The sequence below is a fragment of the Echeneis naucrates genome, chromosome 15 (genome assembly GCF_900963305.1).
Source record: "Echeneis naucrates chromosome 15, fEcheNa1.1, whole genome shotgun sequence".
NCBI classification, from domain to species: Eukaryota; Metazoa; Chordata; class Actinopteri; order Carangiformes; family Echeneidae; genus Echeneis; species Echeneis naucrates.
The window spans coordinates 11,076,706-11,093,133 of NC_042525.1; the positions used below are offsets into that span (position 1 = coordinate 11,076,706).

The 16,428-nt window shown below is 38.7% G+C and overlaps 1 protein-coding gene across 1 annotated transcript in view; it reads right to left on the reverse strand.

Annotated features, from left to right (window-relative positions):
* Positions 1-16,428, reverse strand: part of LOC115055053 (VPS10 domain-containing receptor SorCS1-like) — a 43,632-nt gene that overhangs the window by 2,597 nt on the left and 24,607 nt on the right. Inside the window, exons 10-26 of the mRNA XM_029520456.1 lie at positions 16,153-16,299; positions 14,732-14,834; positions 14,339-14,415; positions 13,603-13,694; positions 13,339-13,446; positions 12,946-13,063; positions 12,639-12,772; positions 10,987-11,100; positions 10,567-10,738; positions 10,087-10,273; positions 8,793-8,926; positions 8,569-8,692; positions 7,949-8,061; positions 6,101-6,235; positions 2,741-2,840; positions 2,167-2,275; positions 929-1,083 (exon numbers count right to left, since the gene is read on the reverse strand). Coding sequence (XP_029376316.1) covers positions 929-1,083; positions 2,167-2,275; positions 2,741-2,840; positions 6,101-6,235; positions 7,949-8,061; positions 8,569-8,692; positions 8,793-8,926; positions 10,087-10,273; positions 10,567-10,738; positions 10,987-11,100; positions 12,639-12,772; positions 12,946-13,063; positions 13,339-13,446; positions 13,603-13,694; positions 14,339-14,415; positions 14,732-14,834; positions 16,153-16,299 — 2,122 coding nt within the window. The remainder of the gene's footprint in view (positions 1-928; positions 1,084-2,166; positions 2,276-2,740; positions 2,841-6,100; positions 6,236-7,948; positions 8,062-8,568; positions 8,693-8,792; positions 8,927-10,086; positions 10,274-10,566; positions 10,739-10,986; positions 11,101-12,638; positions 12,773-12,945; positions 13,064-13,338; positions 13,447-13,602; positions 13,695-14,338; positions 14,416-14,731; positions 14,835-16,152; positions 16,300-16,428) is intronic.

Below are 16,428 nucleotides of genomic sequence, written 5' to 3' on the forward strand. Positions count from 1 at the left end.
TTGGTAAGTGAAGCATTGCGGTAAAGAAGTTGAAAGCATGTTGCTACTTAGCTTTTATTACCATTTTGTGCATAATATAGAATAGTGTGTGTGCAGAGTGTGAGTCTATTCATCAGCAAAATATCAAGTTACACTTAACAGCAAGAGAATGCTAATCTCCCAACCAGGATGTCTGTAATGTGAGTAGCCATGAGGACCATACTCACAGTGTCTCTCTGTATCACACACACACATACAAAATGCACAAGGAAGAGGTGAATAGTGACCAAAGGCTTCCTACAAAGCAAGAAAATAACATCCTTGAGGTTTTCAGGCAAACTGGCTTCGACTTAGGTGATACAAAATATGAACAGCTCAAGCATTTACAGTATTTCTCTTGACAGGCACCACTGTGAGTTCTTTATACAGATTACTCTCAATTTAAAAAAAAATTGTTCCAGTAAAAATTGCTAACGTTGTGTTCTTTGGATTATACCGAAGTAATGGGGAAGCAGTTACTGGTATCGAATTTTCTGAAATGTGAGTGTGTTTTTTTTTTTTCTTTTCTTCCTTTCTACTTTTTTGAATTCTGTCAGTACCAACCAGATCTGGTGTTTTGGCATGATATCTGAACATATAAATGCCATATAAGACCAATAGAACCAATAGATAGAATAGAATAGAAATAGAAATGCTTTTTGAAGTTTGAATGAATCTACTCATTGAGTGATTCTGTAGTTTTTATGACCAGTTACCAACTGTTTGGTAGCACAGGAAGCTGATAGTCACAGCAGGTGGTGGTTAGATACCATACCATAAACTGAGTGATAGAAAACAGCCGTATATAAGCAACAAGGCCTCCGTAGTCTAATAGAAGGGAAATAAAAATCCAAACTGAATAAACCCTTGTATTTTTCAGGCCTTAGCTCGGAGGGAAATAGACACACACCTCTGCTTTTTGAATCCAACTGTACATCCACGTGATCCAGCGAGGTCAGCTTTTCCCCCTCAGGGTTTGGGACGGCTATGGAGGTCACAGTTGGGACGACCTCTTGTTCTTTGTCAGGCTGCTCAGCTGTGTATGTGTTGATGCCTGGGATCTTCCTGTGGGTTGTGGAACAAAAATGGAGAAAACGGGGTAAAAAAGAAAAAAAAAAGGTATTAAAAAAAAGAGCAAGTTAATGGAAACCTGCCATCAGGTCTGTTTCACTAATGCTTTCACTAAGCATAATGTGTCACACACTATTTTTATCTGCTGCGAATAGGAGAGGATTGCTTGAAAGCTGGAAAGTAGGACATTTTGCATTCCACTGGGCATTGCTCCTTCACTTTGATATTGTTCACCTCAGTTTTCAATCATTTTTTTCATCCCCTCAGATGCACCCCCAATTCTGCTTAAAACCAACATCTTGCATTTCTAATTTCAAATTCTCCCCATGTGGCTTCGTGCTGCAGCTGGCGCTATGACATTTAAAGCAGCCTTTAAAACTCAAAGTTGATTTCTTGGGGTTGTAATCATAATCTGTGAAGTCATAGATAAGTAATGTTTCACTTTATAACGAGTAAAATTTTACAAACTACTGAGGAACTACTCTTCCCTGTGATTGGCATGGGATTACTCGCGGCAGGGGATGCTATTTACTGTATGTTCCTCACTGTATAATATATGTTGTCTCAGGACTTATCCCCTCAACCTTTCCTGCCATTCTGCAGAGTATGCCTCACCTTGAATGGCTGTGTTTAGCATTTCTGAAAGGTCAACTCTCACATTGTCAGATAGATGAATATTGATAACTGCAGGACTCTGACACCCATTCAGCACTGTGAGAGAATTGATTAGACTGTCATTCCCTGTAATATTCTGCAGATTGAGACAGAGGGGAATTGTCCTCCTCCTCAAGCTATTATTGTGCTGCGGGTATCCATAACTCAGAGATATATGGTGTCTGAACATTTCTGGAAAGTTTTAGGAGTTCAGTGGTGAAGCGTTTGCTTGTAGATAATGGGGCCAACTTTAAAATAGAGCCGTTATTCAAACGCACACAAATAAAACGATAATATCACATCTATCTTATTGGCGATATTTGCAATGATGTGCAGCTCATTTTCGCTCATTGAACCAAACAGTTCTCCCTTTTGACCGAGCTCTTTGTGTTGCAATGTATAATAATATTGTGTATACTGTACCTTTTAAATTTATAAATTACAAACACAGCCAGGCCCATCAGCACGATTGAAACCAGCATGATGACTGCAGTGCTGCTGTGGCTACTGTCACTGCTGTCCACAAGAGGAGCTTTAAAAGAGAAACAATGAAAAAAAAAAAAAAAACAACAACAACAAAAATACCTTAGTGCAGTTGCAGGGCAAATGAGGATAAATGCTTATTTACATCTTATATAATTATAAATTACATAACAAAGGAGTCACCACTGTTTTGTTTTGCTGACAATATTTGAGATTCATGACAAAAAGAGCGAATGTCCTCTTTGATGTTTTCTCCATGGTTTCATTTACTCTATTCCACCAGGATAATCCGCTAACTATCAATACAGCTTTCCAGGGTATTAACATGCATCTACTTTGTTTGCTTGAAGATCTACGATTCATCTTCTTCTTCAAACTTGAGGAGCTGCACAAATCCTGGCCTCAAATTAAAGAACATCAACTGAAATATGACTCTTTAAAAAAAAAAAAAAAAGACAACAACACTGGACTTCCATTTGTTGAAGTAGGTGTGTGGCAGATGCGGTGGACTCACCCGGAGACATTCTTGTGGCATGCACGTTCACCTGCACCCCGGGTTTGAGTGTGAACTGGATGAGGTCTTGGTTCAGAGCACTTAGCAGAACCTGAGAAAGCTATGAGGAGTGACCATGCAGAGAGGACTCTGTTAGCTGCGGCTGGAAAAGCAATATTCCACAGTCATCAATATTTCAGCTGCAGTCATTTCATCCAACTGCCTGAATTATGAATCAGAATTTTTGCTTCTTTCTAAAGAGGAGCAAATGTTGGTGTGACACACTGAAACCCAAACCTGCTGCAGTGAAACCTAGCAGCCTTTTAATAGCAATGGAGACCCTATCAGGTAAAAGGGCAGTCTGCTCATACTTTGTCAGTGACATTTAAAAAAATACATCCATTGCTACTCCTGTCGCATGAAGTAATTTCTTTTGTATACCTATTTCCAAAGGAACATGATTAGCCAGTGTAAAAGTGCAGTGAGGCACAGCTATTGAAAATCAAAATATGTCGTAATATCGTAAAATTGCTGTTTAAAATTTTCCCCCTTAAGTGCCTTAAGTTCCCCTGCTTTTCACACCTAGATGAAGCAGTCATTTAACAAGAGACCAAAATGCCTTCCTGGAGCCCATTTGAGTCCTTAGCCATGCCTCGCTAATTCCATCTCGCTCCTTCTAAAATCTTTCCACTGGTTAAAATTAGACTGCTCCACACTGTATGAATAATTACTTTTTGTTCTAGTGGCATATCAGGGTCAGTAAATCTATTACACATTTTAATAAGCCTTTCCACGCTCACCACCGTGCACGTGTGTATGTGTGGTCACCCGCTCAGTTGGTGCATCTACATTGCAAGTCATTCACTGGAGATGAGAACAGTGAACTGAAGATTTATTACCCCATTGTCTGTGAGGTTCTGCCAGGTAATCAGACAGGCTTTAGATAAATACATCTCTTTAATTCCCAATCCGGGCTGCCTGCCCCAGTTTGTCTCCTTTCTCGATGGTGCCAATTATATGATGCATCAATGTAATTAAATACCTATTAACTGAGTTCAAGACTGACTGTGTGCCAGCAAAATTATGTTTTCTTGTGATACACTGAGGCTGTATCTATTGTGATGAACATATCACCTCATCCCACCTGTGCATTTAAAAAAAACAAAAAAACTGCCCTGTTTAATTGCTTTGTTTACATATTGGACCTTTTTCTATAACATAAGAAATAGAGAGCCAGGAATTTTATTTGCCGATTAGAAAATAATAACAAGTATGACAGGCATGGTTTGGCTTGGCCTGATTATAGTTTTACTATCTGAAGTTTTTTTGTTGTTTTTTTGTATCTAAACTTCTGAAAGCTGACGTCATGTGTTGAGGTGCCATGTGAGTGGCAGTGCAGCATGCTCTGGCTCTTCTTGGTTTTTTCGTGGGAAGACATTGCCCTCTAGTGTTGGAAGTATGTATCACGCTTTCACTGAGATTAGAATGCAAAGTGCAATTGAGGGAACATTAAATCATTTATTACTTAAGCAATAAAAACACCAAATCAAATTCCAGAAGGGTTGAGTTTCTCTGAAACAATGAGTGCAATCAGGGGGAAACATTAAAGGCCATGTTTTTTTGTTCTTCTTTCTTTCCTTTTTTTTTTTGATTGGTGGGAAACAAAAACAACCCCAAATTAACAACTGCATGATTAAGCCATTATAAAATCATGAATATGGGAGAGTTGAGAAGCAGTTCTTTGATTGAATGACTCCATGGGGAATCAAAGGGATTTACTCTGGAAACTAATTGAGAGAGTCTTTTGGAGCAATATCATGAGATGAGATTCTATGTGCCTGCCTGATAATAACAGGAAGGTATAACATATTCCTCTTGTTCTCTTTGTCTTCATTTAATAGGCCACACAAGAGTTTTTGCATCTTTTAACTCAATTACTCTAAAAATGTGCAGTCTTCATTACTGCTGACCTTTTCTGAGAAATAACAAAGCTGTCTCTCCACCACACAGCCTGTGCGTGTCCATTCATTTGGCAGTAGTATGAAAATGCATCTGCTTGAGACTTTAAACCTAGCTGACTTTGATAATCCATCACAGTAAGCATTATGTCTGCATTTATTTTTGTCAAAGTTAACCTTATTGCAGAGTGGCAATGGAGTGCAGACTTTCCAAATCAAGCTGCACTTAAAAGTATGTTTTCATGCAACAATAATGTACCTTTGACAAAATAAATGTGGACATGATGCTCATTGTGATGTATTACCTCAACCAAACACGCTTTAAGATTCTACCAGTTGATTTTCATACTGGATGGAAATGAATGGAAACCAGTGACTGCCTGGAAGGAAGGAAAAATGAATCAAATATATGTGAAATGCAAAACACTTCATAAAATGACAATGAAATAATAAGTGAGAGTGAAAATTACATTTGATATTCAGCCCCCTGTAAAAGAAATTTTGTATCTCAAAAGGGGAAAAACTAACTAGGCAACAGAGTGATGAAGGCAACATAAAAAACAAACAGTGGTATCCAGCTTTCCAGAAAGTCAGATAAGAAAGTCTGTGCAGGTATGAGGATCTGAGTATCTGTTTTTCATTCTGATCACAGTGTACAGATAGTTTAAGTGCTGTGCACAAACAGACTGGGCTGACATAAGCTTTTTGTTGGAAACACCTTTTGTATATATGTAATATATATGTAATATATGTGATATATTCAAGAGGTGTTTCAAAAAAACACTTCAGGTTAATCCTGGCCAACCTGGATTAACTTTATGTAATCTTAAAAACATCAGACATGATATTATTATATTATATAAACCTGATGTTAATATATAGCAACCCAGGATTTTGCCGGCCATGCTTTTCATATTGGAATAATTGGAAATTCATTTGGCAAACAGGGAAACAGGCAACCAGCAAGAAAGTTGTGATGCAAATAGGTGCAGGCAAAAACTTAAGTGAAATGAAAATCTGATGCAATAATCTGACCTTAATCTTAAAACTGCAAAAAGAATATGATTAAAATTGAAATACAAGATATTGCCAATACCGTATCTTGTATTAGTCACTATGTGCTGACAATATGTTAAAAAAAAAAAAAAAAAAAGGGGGTGCGTTTCTGTACAAGTATTGTGTAGTTCATGTTAATCCACTCATTACCTTGAATAAATCTGCAAAACCAAATGTAACCTTTATATGACCTAACATCACGAAATATGTTCCCTTTTTAATGAAACAATAGACTTTGAGGACGTTTTCTCCAGCAAGTCTCTTTGGCTTCATCGGCTTGTAAATGTGGGATTTTAATTATTGCAAGAAAACCACATTGTGCTGAGCATCTGCCAGGAGCCATTAAAATGATTTGAAGAGACAGTACCTGATCCAGGTGCGCCCACTTTTCATCCGCTGTTCCATCTCTTGACCTCTTTTCAGGCACGATGAAAACCTCCGCTGTGGTTGATAAGCCTGGAAGCACTGTGACCAGAAGCTGATCCTCGCTGATTCCTGTGACCTTTAGTAATAACAACAAAACCTCATTAAGGAAAGGTTTTAACTGACATTGACACTGTGCAGTGAGATTCTACGCTTTGGCCCTGAAATATGATTCTTGTGGGTGGGTCACCTCTATTAATGAGTAAATACTCTTGGCTTTCTGCTTCATATATCATTTGCCTAAGTACAAGTCACTGTCAAGATATAATGCATGGATCAACTAAAACATGCAAGTGTAATTTGACAGTCTTTGGTAAAGGCCAGGGCTTTTAGTGCATTTATGCCATAACCAGAGGTCTGCTGTCAGTTTCCTGGTGTAAACCATGGTAATATCTGACAAGACAGAAGGTCAAAGTGAATGTTTCATACTGAGGGTTACTGTAGGTTATATATAGAGCCTCAGTATCCAGGTCTTTTACATAACCTGCTGCTTTTTTGACATCCCCACAATGTCTGAGACAGAAAACCAGATGCACTTAACCACAGTTAGGCTCACTTTACTTGAGGTTTTGGTGTGTTCTCTCAAAGCAATGCATTCAACTCTTCAGAGAGGCATGCGTCGTGGCAAGGCTTTTATTGTCCATTTGTGTTTTGACAAGTTCAGTTGAAAGTATGTACTGGTAATAATGATTTCAGGTGATGGCTGACAAATTAATGGGAAAACCAACACATTGTCGTAGTAAGTCAATGTTCCAGCTTGGCCAAAACAACTTCATTGATTCCTTGTCATAGTTACGCCAAGTTGCTGAACTCCACTTAAGGGATGAACAACATTTGGCCAACTGAAATTCTCTCACATGGTGTATTGAAGATGGTATTGCAGAGCGCTGTCTAACATCTTGTTTCAAAAAATCTGCCAAAGGCGTTCAGTTGGGTTGTGACCTACAAACTGTGGAGGCCATTAATAATGTGTTGATGAAGCTTTGTCAAAGCACACAGGCTTTCAAGCCATTTGTGCTGAAAATGGTTTAACTTTAGTGGAGTAGAATTACAACTCTTAAGTCCTTCAGAGACAGCATTTGCTGACAAACTGTCAAAAAAAAAAAAAAACAAGAGCCTTAAAACTTTGATTAAAGAAAAAACTGTAAGAATCTGTGGACATCAGAAAAACAATATTGCTCTTGTCCTGAAATATGCCTCTAAAACATAACATTATAATAAAGAATTAAAAAATAATATTAACATTAATAAAATTACATGTTTTCAAGGCTACTAGGCAACAGAAGTGACACTTACAAAACAGCAAAAGCTTGTGCAGCTTTTTTTTTCTTTTTTTTTGTCTTACATGGGCTGCAAAGGCCGCATCCCGATGAAGAGGGGTTGACCTAAAAGGAGGTGTAATCTGATTTGGGACAAACTGATCTATACTTCACATCACATGACCAATTTTCATGCCCCTTAAACCGTTCAATGCGACTTTGCTTTCTGCATGGTGGCATCTGCATTTTATATGACTGCATTCATTTATTCAGGGCTTCCCTTTAATTTATCACTGCATGTCAGGGTGATGAGGTTTATAACTCATTTTGCAGCAAGTGAGGATAACGACACTGCAAGTGCTGGAATGCAAGGCTTGACACAAGCCCACATGCATACATTACTAATGCAGCATAAGCGAGAATGGAAATGTTAGTGGCTCATAACACAGAGACATGAGTTTTTCTCTCCAGGCTGGTGCAAAGCCGCTAATTGCCAGAATTCAAAATCCGTAGTTAGAAGCTGAAAAACTCACCTGAACCATCGAGTTCTTCACTACCCTGCAGATGTCCTCTCTCCACTCAGACACTCCAGGGTTCAGCTCGTCCAAATTAGAAGTAAAGGCCAAAACATGAGACCGGAAATAATCTGCAACAGTCAGAAATGAAAGTCAGTGCGTGTTCTTCTCCAATCTGTGGAATCATTCCTCACATCTGTACAGCCCTACCTTTTGTTGTTTTAGCAGTTGAAGATAAAGAAATATCTCCACAGTTTCAGGAAGGATCATTGCATAAATGTAAAAGTGTGTCATGTCAAAACACGAACATATTTTTGTTATAGCGGGCTTCAAACCCTTTGGAGTTATCAGCCACATTTCGCGGCTTTCATGGGCAATTCTTTCACTGAGCAGAAACCACCAAAGACAACCACCTGTTATCACAGGCTCTACATTTAGAACCAATCCGTCTCTGATACAGCTGAGCAACTACAGCTGAAGGCAAAAGGGCTAAAAGCTCTGGAAATACCAATTAAGATGTTCCATCGTGCAGTTTTCTGTTCCAGTCGAAAAGCTTTGACTCCATAGTTTTCTATGTAGTGCATTCGTAAGCCGTTTAACTTTTATTTAGTACAATAAAATGTAAAAACATGGCTCACCATAAACTGCAACAGTTGTTCTGTCTTGGTGGACAGTGTTGCCAACTGCAGCCTGAACAGTGACACTGTGACTTCCCTCCTTGGTGAAAGTAAAGGACATCACTCTGTCCAAGGTGACAATAGGCTGAAGGCAAAGGGACAAGCATAGAGATATACTGCCACCTGTGAATCTCTCGTGTCCGTATAAAATAGGCAATGAGAAACAATAAGAAATTCAAGCTTACTTCTGTTTTGTTATCAAACCACCAGTAATAGATGACTGTTCCCACATTGCTGGGCCGTAACGATGTGGTGAGGTTCACTGCTTTGTTCTTGACAACTACCGAAGGAGCTGACAGCTGGACCTGCTCAAGCTCACCTTTTAAGAAAAAACAAAATCATTCACACCACAATCCGCTACAATATATTTCAAAGTATAATTATATTGTTTTTTCGTGGCTTTTTATGGTACAGGAGGATGTGAGCATACAAACAGACCCTGGAGAAGTTCTATCTTGACAAGTATTTGAGGACACTTTGAGGCTTTTTGCTGCCACGAAAATGTCACCACAGGAATTTGTTATAATGAGCAGAATGCAAGCTGACCGCATTTTTTTTCTGTCAACGAGGTAACAGCTAACAGTCAGGCGCCTTTTATGTTTAAACAGGGTGAGTGACACTCAAAACTCTACATGGAGTTTTCATCACTCCTTAATGAGCCAATTTGAAGTTACTGAAGAGTAATGAGCACATTTTCCCATGTGTTTGCAGTATATACAGTATTTTATTTCTAAAGGCCAGCAAGCTTAAGTATTATGAACTATTTGAAGGCTGCTGGATCTCAGAGTGTGTGATTAGCTTTGGTAAAGAAGAAGCAACAGCTGCTCTGTACAAAAAGGGGCTGAGCAGATTATTCTCTCTGAGGAAGCTCAGATCTTTCTGTGTATGCAGCAAGATGCTGGAGATCTTCAATCTGCAGTAATGAGTGCCATCTACAGTGCCGTGCTCTGCTGGGAAAGCAGCGTCTGTGCCGGAGAGGCCAGCAGGAGGATGACTCATTCACAAGGCTGAGGCCATCATTGTTCAGAAATGAGCTTGTGAGGAGCAAAAGGTCACTGAACAAACTGGCCTCATGGACAAACCATTCCAACCCCAGCACAGCGCACTGCCGAGACAGCAGAGCTTGTTTTCAGACCCATTCAGCTCAGCTGTCACAAAGAACATTTCAGAAAATCATTCCGAAAGTTCACAGTTACACTAATCAGCATCTTTGTGTTAGAGGTGAAAGGTGAATGCACTGCTGCACTACCATTCAATACATCTTGTCTATAACACACACACACACACACACACGTGTGTGTGTAAAACAAAGAAGTTTCTAAAGAGTTTAATCCCAAAATTTACTGTCACACCAGTTACTGTGATCAGCACATACACAGGCAGTGAAAAACCCTTCCAGATAACTTCAGTATTTGGAGGGAGAAAATCTGACCACCTATGTTTTGACAACAAATTTGAAATGAAATGTTTCTGACTTACAGGAGACGTGGAGATAGAGTATCACCCTGTCAAAGCCCAGAGTGTTGCTTGCTGTTGCAGAGACTTGGTAGATGCCAACTTTACTGTACATATGCCTGACACCGTCATCGATGGAGCTTATGTTAACATATGATATGGCGGTCCCGTCGCCAAAATCCACTGTTATACTGGTTGTGGAGCCAAGACCCTTCAAGGAGAAAACACAGTACTATCACACACACACACACACTGTAGCCTTGGTTGTTCGTCAGTGGCTTCCCTGACACATTACATAGTGAATTTTCTATAGCATCTTCTAAGAACAGGGTCAAGTGTTAAATCTGTGCGACCGCATATTTGTTTGACATGTTGGAGCCCAGCCTGCATATTACATCTGACAGCATCTCAATACACTGATAACACACCAGACACAGAATAAAAAAAAAAAAACAAAAAGCACACAGCAACACAACTGTTGCTTTCTTTAAGTGGAGTCAGCACCTCTTCCAGAAATACCAAGAAGGTGACATTCCTCCCCAGCATTGACACCAGAGTTCCCTCGCTGGTGAAGAGCTGGAGGCCCCTGGGGGCCTGACTGGGACACCTCTGTCGTCTTGGGCTATACTTCAGTAGAGTTCCTTCAGTGCAGTTGTTTGACAAAGCCTTGCGGTATCTAGAATTCATGGAAAACGGCAAAAGACAAGGAGGAACATAGCGTAAACAAATGAATAGGCATTGCATAATGCAAACAATACCTGCTATAATACAGATAAGCGAATTAGGTTTACGTTTGTTAACTACGTAAAAACATTTTCACACAGAAAGGCATGCTTTCAAGGGAGTGGAGTTTAAATGTAATCAAGGGCAATTGTAGCCCCACTACTGTCTTTGTTCGTGTCGGTACAAGCAAATCAGGCGTACCCTGTGGTGTTGAGGAAGCTGTCCCCTGTGATGCAGTCTCTAGACGATGCTGAAGGAACAAACCAGAAAGCTGGAGTGCAGCTCCCATCAATCTGCCTTTCAAACCCATAGTCGCTGTTTCAGTTTGAATTACAAGGGGAAAAGGAAAAAATGTTGTTGAGATTACTTATCATACATTAAAAATCTCAAATAAAACCATTTATCTCGAACAGAGTCATGCACAGAAAGCATCTGTCCACTGTGAATAGAGGTGTTCTGGGTGGGAGAAGAATGTTCAAAGAACAGTGTCTTTGAAATTTGATGTTATTTGAATCTGATTACTGAAGCAAAATGGAGAAGAAAAAAAAAAAACACTGTTTGCGTTTACATAATCTCTAATTATACCGTGGCAAAGTCAGAGAGCTGTCACTTTTCTTTTATCAACAGCAAAACAGTCTAAGGAGCCACATTTGCAAGGTTTAATGATTCTTTTAGTCATAAAATGGTGTTAAGCTTGTGTCAGTGTTGATCAATTAGGACTGGAAAGATAAAATAAAGTATGAGACAGAGTGAAATGATGAACAAAAAGTTCTACCTTGATGGCAATACTTTTGAGACCTCAAGACAAAGCTTATAATAGAGTCTAGGCTGAACCATTAGTGATATTCATTATCCAGATCTATTCCAGTCCACTTGATATCAGTAGGAAGATGCAGCAGTTTATTCCCATCTCAAAGTCTGTGACTGGTCCTGAAGCGCTTCGTACACAGACAAAAGCTTCAGGATACACAACACACACAATCTGGCCCAATCATATCATCTCAAAACAGAAAATAAAATCAAATCAAATATTGGACAATTACAGGCAGAGCCGGCTTCCCGGGGACGCCAGGCTGTGTTCACAACGTCATAAAAGAGAGATTGAGTCAAAAAACTCAATCTGTTCTATTAGAAATAGAATGATATGATGGAGTCTTTGAAGAAAATAAAACACATTTTAATTCATCGTGAGTTTATCTATGTCCCTCTTTCTCAGAAACGGGCTTGTGTGCAGTGTTAGCTGCCAAATATGTAGACTGCTGGCATACGTGACACATCTTCACAGATGTTTTTGCAATATGTAAAGGTAGTACAGCTATTCATGTAATTGCATGAGGTCCAGTGAATGTTGCAGTGAAATATTGCATTTGATATCATGCTGATATTTACAAGATTGTGTAATTCTTTATAATCATCGATCAGTGTCAGTCATTAATTGCTCTCATTATCTAACCCTTGCTATAATAAATCGATTCTGCTCATCCGCTGGTTTTCATTATTTACATGTCATTTAGCATATTATTATGTTAGATATATGGAAATACATTTTCAAATTACATTTTGTATCATATTAAGATAACAAAATGATATATGGAGTTAAAACTATTGTAAATTTATTGTTATATATATATATATATATATAAAGAAATATTAAGTATTATAAATGAAATTACTATAAATATAAAGAAACATAAGAATAATAAGTAGTGAAATATAAGATATAAGTCTTGAAATTTTCCTCTTGTTATGCCTTAAGTTTGCTTCACTGACTCTGCCTCTGGAGATTGATAAAGTGTTGTGCATTCATTGGATTTAATGAGGTGAAAAGAGTTGCTGCAGAGCATGGAACTCACCACTCAAAATCTGCCTCTGTGCATGGGCAAGAGTCTGACATCTGGGAAATATACTGATTTCTGGCCTTGACACATCGTGCGTTTGCTTTCAGCTTTTGGAAGATTCTCTTCATTCCCATGATGCAAACTTCCCCCTGTGATGAATAATGCATCATAAACATTTCAGAGGGTCTATCCCCCTTATTTTTTTTACTTCTTGTCATCTTTTCATGTTATTGTGTGACTAAATCAAAAGGATTCACTCAAGTTTGAACAATGACATAAAGTTCATGGTATCAACATGAAAGCTGGAGCTCCATCCTCTTACTTCATTGTGTAGCTGCCATGTCAGATAATCTTCAGATGTGCATCGTTGTTGGAAAATAGACCGGAAGTCAATTTTGACAAGTTGCCACTCAGATCGATGACTGAAATGGCCAAATATTCTGCACAAACAAAGGTAAAAAAAAATGTGGATAATGTGGAAAGGAAAGAAAAAAAAAAAATGTTGATAATTTGATGCATTAACTTTAATCCAATTTCCTCTGTGGGTTGAGAATCTATGCATCTTGAGTTTATGAAATTCTTTCAAACACAAATGAAATAAATTCTGACGTATAAATGGACAGTTTTAAGTCTTCATAGGATCAATTTATAAGTAACCAGAGCAATAATTAACGAAATAGAAGCACTCTCTCTCCAAGGACTGTTTTTAACTTACGTCATTATGAGGGTGTCCTCTCCAGGCTCCCCCAGCACCCCATCAACGTAGAGCGGGGATGAGGTGAAGCTATATTTGTCCCAGTTTCTGCCCTCATCAAAACTCAGCCTGAGGGATGAAACAATGGTTGGATCACACACAGGCTCGCCGCAAATAGAGCTGAATTCAGTAAGAGGAGCCACAGCAGGAAAGTAGTCTGACTTCTTGTTTTAAAGATTGAGTAGAGGCTCTAAAAAGATGCAGAACAGCCCTGGAGAGCCTTACCAAATGTGCCTAATTGGCAGAGGTGTGTGTCGGATGGCCACCAGAGATCCTCCTTGATTCAGGAAAAACACACTGTACTCTTCTTGAAAAACCTGCCGACACATTCAACCAGCTGCACTTCATCTCACCAGAGAACCGTTCAAGACGGCACAAAATATGCAACTTAAGAAACATGCCTACTTACACCAACACATTAAAGTAGAAACCACAGCTGTTCTTTGCACAAGTGTCTCAGTTGTGTGAATATAAACAAAAGCACCAAGAAATTGTCGCTCTGTTTGTTGAATTCTGGAACGTTAAGCCGACGGCAAAAATCTGCATGCTCCTTTTGATTTATTTGTTTTACAGATCAGAGATGCACATGTCTCGCACAAGTCTGAGTGTCAAACCTCAATTCTTTATTTCTTTGCAGCAGCAACTGCAGCACCATGAACTCAAAGGCAGTATTAAATGCTCAGTCGGACTGCTTCTTTTGTTCTCTTATTCCTTATTCAGATAACGTCTGACTGCAGACATATTTTTTCATTTTCCTCTGTACTATATTCTGAGAACGTTAAGACAGCATTTAGTGCAAAACCTTTGCAGAAGTTCTCTCGGTTTGGTTTAATGGATAAAGTTTTGTTTAGAAGAATGCGCTCACACTCAGAAAAGTAATGTTTTTAGGAAGTATTAGTGAATGAACAAGGCACTGTATAGGTACTAACGTCACAGCCCGATAAGAGTTATTGTACTGTACCTCTCTCCAAGTATTCCCTGCATCAGATGTGATGAAAATACTGACATTAGTGTTGGTGAGCTCAGGTCCAACCACACCTGAACACAGAGGGTGAAAAAAATTATTATTTTTAACCTTCATTATTTCAAGAAGTTGCCGAAAACACAGCAAAGTCAGTATGGTTGGAGATGTAGTGTTTACTTCTACAAGTCCTTCTATCGAAAATGGAACAGATGCACAGGAAAGATGGGTTTTGTTTCATTTCTTAAGCTGTTGCCAGTTGAGAAAGATGGTGTTAGGGAAGAGAACTTAAGAACAGATCCGACTGGGAGAACTGAAGGATATGATCAAGGAGCAGCATTAAGGCTGAGAGCAAACAACAGCATGGATGTGCAAATCAAACAATGTCCTCACCCGACGCTATTATAATTCCTGGAGCTGAGTCTTTGCTGACAATGTTTCCCGAGGTGTAAGGATTCTCCGACACATGAAGGTGCAGATGTAACGAACAGAATGGCTGAGGAACGCAAAGAAGATTAGTTTGCTGTTGTGAGAATGTGGAAAAGAAAGGTTTGATACAGGCGTGATCCACACACAAGAAAAAAAAAAAAAAAATCGCTGTCATAAAGAGACCCGGAAATCTTTTGTTGAAAAAAAAAAAACCAAGCGTTTATTCTTTATCCTTTATTTACAAGGATAGCCCCTTGAGATGGTTCATCTCATTTTCGAGCGGGTTCTTACAAATTATTCAAAGAGAACCAACATCATACAAGAGAGTGTTCAATGAGGGCTATTAGAATAGACAATTAATTTGAAAGAAAATGGGAAACTGTAATGGCAGTGAGATCTGTAACAGCAATCTGAACATGGCAAATACATTTATGATCAAATTTATTATAAACTAAATGTGCTGAAGAGGCTATAAAGTGTCATAATATGTCCTACATATTATGTACGCCCTGCATAGATAACAGTAACATAATAATAAGGATAATGCTAATTAGAATAAGGTTTTCATGGATGAAACTCATGAAATGGTGTTCTATGCTTCAGCATTGAAGCATCACATAAGACATTTAAATCATTCTAAGCCCAAGGCTTTGATTTAAAATGACACGGATAGGTGGAAAAAGTATCTGACTGAGCTTAGGCACAGTAAATTGAAGGGACGTTTGGGAGTTATGTTTTTGAACTCCTTTTTAGACTCTTTCATTTCAGAATCACAAGCAAACCATTTTGTTTTCCATTATTATTTTTTGTTTTCCCAGACTCTGTCTACCAGTTTTGTTTGTTCCATCTATTTTGCTTTTTATCACTATTCTTCCTACATTCTGCACCATTGCATTTCAGTAATATCTCCTCTTGTGACTATGACATCATTTGAAGCTTTACTTGCTGCCATGTGCAAAAACATTTCATTCAAAAAAAAAAACAACTTTGATGCCAAAGACTATTAAACTGGACAGACTTGTAATAATTATTGCTAGCATACCTGTTTTTCTTAAACAATTGCTTTAGTCATCTTAAAAGCATGAAAGCGCTAAAATCATACATTGTACAATGTGGATGACAGCATGCATTTTGGAAAAAATCTGAATATTGGCGTAATTCTTTTGATGGGTGGCTTTTGCCAAAATGAACGAACGTTTACGCTGTCAAAGCATTTACAATATTTAAAAGGTCTCCTCTGTCACTGAAATATTCTGGGCTCTGTTGATTTCATTAAGCTTAATTTACAGTCTATGACCATGGTATGGCATGCTCCAGTGGTATTATTTGAGCAGATGATGGAAATCCAAAAGAGCAAGTCTATGTGTTTTCAATGGCCCACTTACTTGTTCACAATAGACCTTGTTTCCCTGGAGATCGGTTGTTGGAGCCTGAAGAAGACGCCAGTCTCTCCCCTTGTTGTATGTGATATAAGTTTTCACTTGGTTCTCAACAACTTTATTTGACAGGAACACCCCTTTAATCCCTGCAACCTGCAAACATGAGAGACAGAGAGCAGTAGGAAAAATAACAAAAAAGATGGGGGGGGGGGGAGAAGAGCCGTAAATTATTCAAACTTAAGTAAAGCTGAGGGATTGGTTCGGAGATGGAGAGAAGTCTGA